This window comes from Falco cherrug, chromosome 19, assembly GCF_023634085.1.
Source record: "Falco cherrug isolate bFalChe1 chromosome 19, bFalChe1.pri, whole genome shotgun sequence".
Classification (NCBI taxonomy): Eukaryota; Metazoa; Chordata; class Aves; order Falconiformes; family Falconidae; genus Falco; species Falco cherrug.
In genome coordinates, this window is record NC_073715.1 from 6,269,060 (window position 1) to 6,279,188 (window position 10,129).

Below are 10,129 nucleotides of genomic sequence, written 5' to 3' on the forward strand. Positions count from 1 at the left end.
TTTTCAAGCAGAAATTTTGGGGTGAGACGAGCACGAAGCGGGTGTGAGCGGCCAGGAGAGCGCCCGGGGGGGCTCGGAGGGGGGCTGAGCCGAGGGGAGCAGGCTGCGGCGGTGGGAGCGAGGTTCACGGGAGGAGAGGGTGCTGAGCTCCCGTCCGCGCGGCCGGGGCACCGCATCTCCCTCGCCGCCCCACCCGGGGGTCTGCCCTGGAGTTTTCTAGAAGCGTGTGATTCCCCTGCCTGGGGACAACCAGGAGGCTGCTCCGCCCGGGGGCTCCAGCGCAGCCGGGACCACCGGGAGGGAGGTGGCAGCTGGCAGCGGGGGGCCAGGGTTGCTCAGGGGGGCTGGGAAGCCCCTTGGAGAGGAGTTCAACCTGCGCCCCCCCCCCCCCCCCCGGGCCCCCCCCAGACCCCCAGGGGCCCAATTTTCTACCAGACTGCTCGGACGCTTCCCATGGCAGGGTGGGCTCGCCGGAGCCGGGGATTCCCCCCCGAATCCGAACCAGGACCCCCCGGGGCTGATCCATCACGGCAAACCCCAGCCAAACTGTGAAGCGTGAAGGTGTTTTTACCTTGTGGTTGGTTTGTTTTTTTTTTTTTAATAGAAGAAGCTCTGCAGGGAGGGAGGCGGCGAGCCTGGCAATTCCTCCGGCCGATCTTTCCGCGCTCTCTCTCTCTCGATATATATTTTTGCATTTGTATATTTTTATATAGGAAACTTTAAGCATTTGTATTTTAATAATCTGTGAAGCACTATGAGTTCCCCAGCGCGTCGTGTCCGTCTCCTCCCCTCCTCAATTCTGGAAGCTACAGAGAATTGGTAGAAAATAGGATATTTTTTTTTTTTATTTAATTGTTGATAATTTCTTTTGGGTTTGGTTTTGGTTTTTTTTTTCCCCTCACCCCCGTTAACGTGGGGGTCCCCCGAGACCCCCCAAGCCCCCTGCGCTCACCGGCTCTGCTCCGTCCCAGCCCACCCTGTGCCGAGCGGGAGTCAAGTGCCAAACCCCGATCCCGAGACCCCGCCGAGGGGACGGGCTCTGCGTGGGGTTTTGGGGTGTCCCGTGCTGTGTGTCCCCCCCGGTGATTTCCCTGTTGTCCCTGATGGAGCTTAATTTTCCTATGGAAACGCAGCTGGGAGGGAGGGGGAGCCCTTGGCGGGGTCCCCCCGGGGTGGGCTGCGCACAGAGCCTGGGGTCTTCACCCCCCTCTCTGTTTTGGGGGGTCAGAAGATCGGGGGGTGGGGGGTAGGGGGGAGCAGCTGGACCACCCAATCCATCCCCATTTTGGCTCTGCAGCTTCCGGGCCCCTCCCCTGCTCTGTGCACCCCAACCCCCCTCCCCCAAATTCCCCCAGCAGCCCCCCAGAACACCTCCAGCCATTCCCGGGCTGGGGGGGGGACACGAAAACGTGCCTTGACGAGGGGGTGACAGGCTGGGGACAAGCCCCTGCTCCGTCCCCACCTCCCCCAGACTTTTATAGGTGTTGGGGGGGCAGGGGGGAGAAACTGGGGGGGGCGGGGCCATCCCCAAGGCTTCCCCCATCTCCCAGCTTTAATCCACCGTTGTCACCCGTTAATCTCGGGGGGCTGGGGCCAGTTGTCTATGCAGCGCGGGGGGGGGGCGGGGGGGTCCCGCAGGATCGCAGGATCTGGCCCCTCCACACCGGCAATAATTTCTCTCTCCTTGTCAAGACTGTTTGATCTTGTCATGTCTGTGCTATATATAATTTTTTTTGGGGGGGGGGGTGGGGGGGTGGGGGGTGGGGGGTTATTTTTTTTTTTTTTAAATCTGGTGGCTGATGTAATAGCATTCAAAACGTGTTTTTGGGGGGTTTGTTCAGGTTTGTTCTCCCCCCCCCCCCCCCCCCCCCCCCCCCCCGCCCCCCCCCCGAAGTGCTATTTTTTTGTACAAAAGAGTTAGATTAAAATGTTAGTTTTTTGGGGGCTCCTTTGTAAATGGGGAATGACGATTTCTTTTTGTAATAAACACGAGTCGCTGGCATTGTCTGGAGATCTGCGGGGGGTCACCTGGGGGAGCACGGCCCGGGGGGAGGGGGGGGGTGCGCTGTCTGTCCCGGGTGGGGAAACTGAGGCACAGCACCAGGTAGAGCTGGGGCGGGAGGGGGGGAACTGAGGCAGGGTGCTCAGTCTGGGGGGGCGGCAGTGCCTTGGGGGGGGTGCTGGGGCTCTGGGTGATGCAGGGTGGGGGTGGCTGCTACCCAGGGTACCCCATCCTGTTCTCCTCCCTGCTGCGGGGGCAGCACCTTCCTCCTCCTCCTCCTCCTCCCCGGGGGCTGCCTCCGGCCAGGGCCTGCTTTCTTCTTCCCACCGGCCCCCGCACGCATCCTGCCAGCTCCCTCCTGCAGCCGGAGGCACCCATGGGGCTGGCGCCGGGGCCACCAGGTGGGTGCCGGGGACCCCCCACCCTAGGGTGCTGCTGGTGGTTGTTGGGGGGTGGGAGGGGAGGAGAGGAGGATATTTTTGGGGGGTGGGGGGGCGCGGCTTGAAGCCATCATCACCATGTTCTGCCCCCCCACCCCAGGCCCCCACAATCTCAGCTGCGTCTCCTACAAGCATCCCAGCGTGCGGGGTGGGTTGGGGGGCCCCAGGGGGGGCCAAGGCTGGCACCGTCCGCTGCCCCCCCGGCCAGTGCTGCATCGGCATCTGGAACCAGAGCCACGCGCTGGTGCAGGGTGAGACCCCCCCACACCCCCCTGGGGATGTATCCCGATATGGGGGGGCCTCGTCCTGTCCCTGGGGGGGGAGAAGGGGCCTGATCCTGTCCTGGAGCGTTGGTGGGAGAGGGGCAGGGGCCTGATCCTGCCCTGGGAGGGTACTGGGGGGGGCAGAAGGGGCTGGGGCAGGATAGAGGGGCCTGATCCTGCCCTGGGAGGGTAGTGGGGGGGGGGGGCAGAAGGGGCTGGGGCAGGATAGAGGGGCCTGATCCTGCCTTGAGGGGCCGTTGGTGGCCGGGGGGAGGTGCTGGGAGGCCAGAGCCTGGGTCCCTTCCCAGCTGCTGCGCTTGACCTTGGCCTTGAGAAGCAGCTACAGAGGCGCTGGGACGGAGCAGCGCTGCGGGGGGGGGCCTGGGGAGGGGGGTCCAGCCTGGCCCCCTGCCCCTTCCCTGGGCTTGGGGGTCCCCTTGCCAGCACCGTGGGGGTGCCCCAGTGACGGTTGCGGTGTCCCCAGGCTGCTGGGGGGGTGGGGGGGCCACCTGCCCCTCTCCCACCTGCGCCCCCCAGCCCCGCGGGACCCCCCGGCGGTGCCGTCCTCGTCTGCCTCTGCCACGGCCACCTCTGCAACGGCAACGCCAGCGGGACAGGGACGGGGCTGGGGGGGCCCCAGCATGGCCCAGGTGCTGGGGGGCACTGGGGGCTGGATATGATCCACCAGGAGGCTGGGGGTGCTGGGGGACGCTTGGGGAGAGGGGCTGGGGCTGCATGGGGGACTGGGGGGACCCATGGGGACCTTCAGGGGACACCTAGTGGGCTGTGGGACCCATGGGGGGGCTGGAGGCCTGGGGGGGGAGCGACTTGGGACACATAGGGGACCTGGGGGGCGGACTGGGGGACCCATCGGGGGGACCTGGGACCTATAGGGGACTGGGGAACCTGTGCGATCCAAACAAAAGGGGGCCACACACCCGGCCACCTGCGTCCCCACCAGGCGTGGGGGGGCCCCCGTGTCACTGCAGCCTCTGTCCCCAGTGCCCGGCCCTGTGGGGGCTGTGGGGCCCCTGTGGCTGTGGGGTGCTGGCCCCCTCCTCCTCCTCCTCCTCACCTGCCTGGCCATCCTCGGTAGGGATGGGGACATGGGGTGGGATGTGGGGACCCCCAGGCACAGCCCACCCCCTACCCTGTGCCCCCTGGGTGTGGGTGTCTCCAAATGCTGCGTCCCTGGTGTCCCCAGGGTGCAGGTTTCCCAGGGTGGGGGTGTCCCCAAGCATCATGTCACCCCTGGGGCAGGGGGGGTCCCTGGTGTCCTGGGGAGCCCTGGGAGGAAGGTGCCCGGGGGGGTTGTCCCCGGTTTCCCCCTGGATGCAGGCGTCCCTGGGTGTGTGGGGGTCCCAGGGTGCCACATCCCCCCTGTCCCCAGGGTGGGGGGGCTCCTGAGAGTCTCTGGTGTCCCGAGGTCCCCCCGGGTTATGGGGGGTCCCTGGGGGGGGGGGGGGGGGGGCTCTGTCCCTGTGTCCCACATGTCCCTGTGCCAGGGCTGCGATGGGCAAGGACCCACGCAGAGCAGCCACCCCGGGGGGTGCCAGGGGATCGAGGCTGCCCCAGAGCCCCCCAGCCCAGACCTGCCTGCACTGCGCTTCCTGCAGGTAACAGGGCACCTGCGGGACGAGGGGCACCCATGGGGTGGGCACCCACGGGCTGAGGGACACCCATGGGGAATCCCGGGGGGGCCACCCATGGGTGCCTGGGGCTCCCTGGGTGTGGGGTGCCAGGGGACACCTGGGGCTAGGGGACACCCATGGGTGCCTGGGGATCCCTGGGTGAGGGGGTACCTGGGGCTGGGGACACCCATGGGTGCCTGGGGATCCCTGGGTGTGGGGTGCCTGGGGACACCCATGGGTGCGGGGGCATCCCTGGGTACGGGGGCATCTGGGGCTGCTCAGGAGTGGGAGGCACCTGTGGGTGCCCAGCACTGAGGGTAGGAGCTTGGGGCTCCGGGGGGTCACCCATGGGTGCCCAGAGCTGCTTGTCCCTGGAGCTGGGGCCACCCAGCCCCGGATGGGATCCCACCACCCAGCGGGGACACGCTGGGTGTCATGATGGGCACCCATGGGTGCTGTGTGCACCGGCAGGTGCTGCAGGCCGGACGCTTCTCAGCAGTGTGGCAGGGCACCCTACAGCAGCGGCCGGTGGCCATCAAGGCCTTTGTGGCCGGGGCGGCCGGGCGCTTCGCAGCCCGAGCGAGCCGTGCACGGGCTGCCCCTGATGGAGCACGACAACGTGGCACGGCTGCTGGGCACGCGGGCGGCCGGGCCTCGTGCCCATGGGGGGCTCCTTGTCCTCCAGCTGTACCCCGCCGTGAGTGAGGGGGGGGGGGGGGGGGCACGGGGTGCCGGGGGTGCCCATGGGTGTGTGGGGGGGGCTCAGGGTGCCCATGGGTGTGTACAGGGTGCTGGGAGCGTGCATGGGGTGCTGGGGTTGCTGAGGGTGCACATAGGGTGCTCAGGGTGCACTTGGTACGCACAGGGCGCTGAGGGGTTGTGCATGGTGTTCTGGGGGTCCTCAGGGTGCACATGGGTGTGCACAGGGTGCTGGGAGGTTCTGCATGGGGGGCTGGGGGTGCACATGGGTGTGCATGGGGGTGCTGGGGGGAGCGTGCATGGGGGTGCTGGGGTGCACATGGGTGTGCACAGGGTGCTAGGGGTGCGCATGGTGTTCCGGGGGTCCTCAGGGTGCACATGGGTTGCTCAGGGAGCACACGCGTGTGCACAGGGTGCTGGGAAGTTGTGCATGGGGGGCTGGGGGCGCTCAGGGCACACACTGGGTGCTCAGGGTGCATACGAGTGTGCACAGGGAGTGCAGGGGGTGCTGGGGGTGCTCTGGGGGTGCATGGGTGCTCGGGGTGCCTGTGGCTGCAGCGGGGGTGCTCTGGGGTGCACAGGGTGGTGCGTGGGCTGCTGGGGGTGCTCACACAGGCCGTGCCACGGCCACGCACCCACCAGAACACGGGGTGCCCCCGCAAGCAGCGGGGGGCAGCTGGGTGCATGGATGGGGGGGGGCGGCTGCCCTGTGTCCCCACGTGTGTCCCCACGCGTGTCCCCAGGGCTCCCTGCGACACTTCCTGGGGCAGCACGTGGGGACGTGGGCCGGCAGCGTGCGCCTGGCGCTCTCCCTCGCCCGCAGGCCTCGCCTTCTTGCACCAGGAGCTGTGGCGCGATGGTGAGTGCAGCCGCTCCTGCACCCGCCCAGCCTCTGCAGGGGTGTCCCCCTCTGGTGACCCCCCACAAATTCCCCCCCCCCCCCAGGCCTGTACAAGCCCAGTGTGGTGCACCGAGACCTGAGCAGCCAGAACGTGCTGGTGCGGGAGGACGGGACTTGTGCCATCGGTGACTTCGGGCTGGCTCTGGCGCTGCCACCCCGCGTGCCCAGGCTGGCGCCCACCATGCCATGCCCATCCGCAAGGGTGACAGGGACAGGGACACGGGTGGGGCGGGGATGGGACCCCCTCACACTGCTGGTGCGTGTGCAAGTGCAGCCCTGGTGCAAGCCAAGCCCTCGTGCATGTGTGAGGACAGGCGCAGTGCTGGGGGGGCTGGCAAGCACACGCACGGCCCTGGTGCAAGCTGGGACCTGGTGCACCTGCAAGTACAGCCACGGCGCAAGGCTCACCACGGTGCCTATGCACGCATGGCCCTGGTGCAAGCCTTACCCTTGTGCATGTGCACACAGCTGCGGGTGCCGGCTGGGACCTGGTGCACGTGCAAGCACCACCCTAGTGCAAGCCTTACCCTGGTGCCCACGCATGCACGGGCCTGGTGCGAGCCTCACCTGGGTGCAGGCCTTACCCTGGTGCATGTGCAAGCACAGTCCTGGTGCAAGGCTTACCCTGGTACATGGGGCCTTGGTGTAGGCTGGGACCTGGTGCTCATGCAAGCACGACTCTTGTGCAAGCCTTGCCCTGGTGCCTGTGCATGCACGGGCCTGGTGCGAGCCTTACCCCGGTGCCTGTGCATGCAGGCGGGCACCCAGCGGGTACCTGGCACCCGAGATCCTGGATGAGAGCCTGGACCTGCGGGCATGGGGCCGGGGCGCTGCGGCAAGCGGATGTCTACGCGCTGGCACTGCTCCTCTGGGAGATCCTCTCACGCTGCCAGGCCCTCAGCCCTGGTGAGCACCCATGGGTGCCCCCCTGCTCCCTTGGACCCCCCACATGCCAACTGACCCCCACCCTCTCCCGCAGGAGCACCCGTGCCGGCATTCCGGCTGGCGTACGAGGCGGAGCTGGGTGCCAGCCCCACGGGTGCCCAGCTCCGGCGCTTGGCCGTGGAGGAGCGGCGGCGGCCACTCATCCCCCCCCGCCTGGCACTGTGCCCCCCCAGGTCAGCCCTGACAGGCACCCATGGGGGGGGTGTCCTGCCCCAGGGGGGTCCCTGCCTGGATGCCCAGGGGTGTTTGGGGGGGTCTGGGGGGGTTCCAGCCCTGGTGAGGTCCCTGCCTGGGTACCCAGGGGTGTTTGGGGGTGCCCAGGGGTGTCTGGGGAGAGTCTCTACCCTTGGGGGGTCCCTTCCTGGGTGCCCAGGGATGCTGTGGGTGCCCATGGGCAGTGGTGACGCGGGGTGTCCGTGCCCAGAGGGTCCCGGGGTGCCTTCGGGTGCCCATGCCTGGGGGGGGTGTCCCCTGCCTGGGTACCCAGGGGTGTTTAGGGGTGCCCAGGGGTGTCTGGGGAGGGTCCCTACCCTGGGGGGGTCCCTGCCTGGGTACCCAAGGGTGTTGGGAGTTGTGGCTGGGGGGTGTCCAGGGTGCCCTGGGGTTCCCCTGTCTGGGGGGGAACACGACAGCCCAGAGGGTCCCAGGGGTGCCTGGGGGTGCCCTTGCCTTGGGGGGGTCCCTGCCCAGGTCCCCAGGGGCACCGAGGGTGCCCCCTGCTCGGGGTGGGGAGGGGTGGTCTGTTTGGGGGTTCCATGCCTGGCGTGAGGGTCCCTTCCCGGAGCTCCCCACGTGGGGGCTCCGCGCTGAGCGGGGGTCCCGCAGCCCGGGGGGGCGCTGCCGGAGCTGCTGGAGGACTGCTGGGACCCCGACCCCGAGGCGCGGCTCTCGGCCGAGCGGGCGCTGCAGCGGCTCCAGCGCTTGGCAGCCGCCCCCGCGCCGCCCCCCGGCGCCCCCCGGCAGGGTGGCGTGCGGGGGGAAACTGAGGCACAGGGGGGCGGGCGCTCCCGCCCGGCAGGGCCCCCGCCCCGCCCCCGCCCCGCCCCCGGGAGGAGCCACTCGGCGCCCCGCCCCCCCCGGTACCCTCGGGCGGGGCCGCGGCCGGAGCGCAGGCGGCAGGTGGGAGCGGAGCCCCCCGGGACCCCCCAACTCCCCCCCGGGACCCCCAACTCCCCCCCGGCACTCCCAGACCCCCCTGCTCCACCTGTGCACCCCCAGATTCGGCCTGCACCCCCCTGGCACCGCCCCGCACCCCCAACTCCCCCCGGCACCCCCCCCCGCGCCCCCCAACTCCCCTCCCGGCACCCCCAGACCCCCCTGCTCCGCCTGTGCACCCCCAGATCTAGCCTGCACCCCCCTGTCACCCCTCCGCACCCCGAAATCCCCCCCGGCACCCCCCCCAGCACCCCCAAATTCCCCCCGGCACCCCCAACACCCCCCAGATTCTCCTACTCCGTCTGTGCACCCCCAGATCTAGCCTGCACCCTCCTGGCACCCCCCTGCGCCCCCAAATCCCCCTGGCACCCCCCCAGATTCCCCCTGCACCCCTCTGTCCCCTTCTGCACCACCAGGTCCCCCTTGTGACCCCCCAAATCCCCCCTGAAGCCCCTGTGCACCCCCTGTCCCTTCTGCACCCCCAGCCCCCCCCACCGCAGCCCCTGTGCATCCCCCATTCCCCCCGGCACCCCCAAATCCCCTGAGCCACCGACCCTGCAGGCCCTGACCCCAGAGACCCCTGAGCCCCCCCAGCCACCCCCCGCACCCTGCAATATCCCTCTGCCCCCCTCTGCTCCCCTGGATCCAGCCGGGGGGGGTCCCCAGGGACCCCTCCTGGGGTGTTCGGGGGCCCCCACTCACCCCTGTGCCCCCCCAGGTCCTGGAGCTGCCAGCTGCCATGTGGGACCCTGGTGCAGGTAAGGGGGGGGGGAGGGACCCTCAAAGTGGTGGGGGGGCTGCCCTGACCCCCTCGGGGCAGCGAGGGGCTCTGGATCCCCCCCTCAATTTTCTTTTTTCTCCTCCCCACAGGGCAGCCGCCCCCCCTGAACCCCGTGTACCCCCCAAACCCCACGTGCCCCCCTCAGCCCCACCCTGCCAACCCTGTGTACCCCCCCCCGGTGGTACCCCCAAATCCTCTGGGGGGACCCGGGCACCCCCCCATACCCTTCGGGGCCCACCCCATGCCCCCCGGGGACTCCCCTGGCCCCTTCGGGGCCCCCCCTGTGCCCCATGGGACCCCCCAGGGTGCCCCTACCCTGCAGCCCCCCCACCCCGGGGTGCCCCCCCCATACCCCCCCCGGGCTGGACAAGAAGGCGGCAAAGAAGATGAAGAAGAGGATGAAGAAGGCTCAGAAAAGGCACAAGGTGAGGAGGGGGACATGGGACAGACATGGGACACAGGACATGGGGGACATGGGGGGGTGCCCCCCAGCCCACCCCGGGGTGCTCATGGCTGTCCTGTCCCCCCACAGCGCTCTTCATCGTCGTCGTCGTCGTCCTCCTCCTCCAGCAGCTCCGACTGAGGCCACCAGCACCACCCAGCACCCACCTCCTGCTGTGGCCACCTGTGACCACCTGCGTCTTCCTGTGACCCACCCGTGTCCTTCCATGCCCATGCGTGTCCTCCTGGGTGCTGTGACCATCTGTGGCCAGACGTGAACACCCAGGACCCTCTGTGTCCTCCTGTGCCCAACCACGTGCCCATGACCACCCAGGATCAGCCATGACCACCTGTGACCTCCCTTGTCCATCCGTGACTGCCTGTGACCAACTAGGACCACGCATGACCATCTGTGTCCACCTATGACCACCCGTGTCCACCTGGGACTTCCCATGTCCACCCATGACCACATGTGACCAGCCATGACTACGTGTGACCATCTGGAACCACCCATGTCCACCTGGAACCTCCTGTGTCCATCCATGACCATGTGTGACCAACCATGACCACGTGTGACCACCTGGGACCACCCGTAACCACCTGTGTCCCCCTGGGACCTCCCATGTCCACCCATGTCCACCTGTGACCATCCATGACACACATGACCAACCATGACCACGTGTGACCACCCATGTCCATCTGTGCCACCCTGTGTCCCCCCACCCGTGGGTGCCCCCCCGCCCCGTGCTGAGGGTGCTGGGTGCCCCTGCTGCCCCCCAATAAAGCCCTGGGACATCCACTGTGTCAGCATCTCCTTCGTGCCACTGGGGGCTGGGGGGTCATGAGCACCCATCAGCCCCTGGGGGGGGAA

General features: G+C 68.7%; 1 protein-coding gene across 1 annotated transcript; it reads left to right on the forward strand.

The window, feature by feature from the left end:
- The first annotated feature begins 2,520 nt into the window (after window positions 1-2,520).
- On the forward strand, window positions 2,521-10,057 carry AMHR2 (anti-Mullerian hormone receptor type 2). The gene is given in 21 exon segments (XM_055697254.1): window positions 2,521-2,604; window positions 2,606-2,693; window positions 3,190-3,236; window positions 3,238-3,355; window positions 3,708-3,797; window positions 4,211-4,251; window positions 4,253-4,321; window positions 4,808-4,912; window positions 4,914-5,033; window positions 5,779-5,856; window positions 5,858-5,894; window positions 5,981-6,100; window positions 6,103-6,138; window positions 6,299-6,308; window positions 6,705-6,762; window positions 6,764-6,842; window positions 6,916-7,044; window positions 7,693-8,000; window positions 8,755-8,794; window positions 8,907-9,242; window positions 9,350-10,057. Coding segments are annotated over 21 exon segments (2,112 nt in total). The 3' UTR covers window positions 9,469-10,057.
- The last annotated feature ends 72 nt before the right edge of the window (window positions 10,058-10,129 follow it).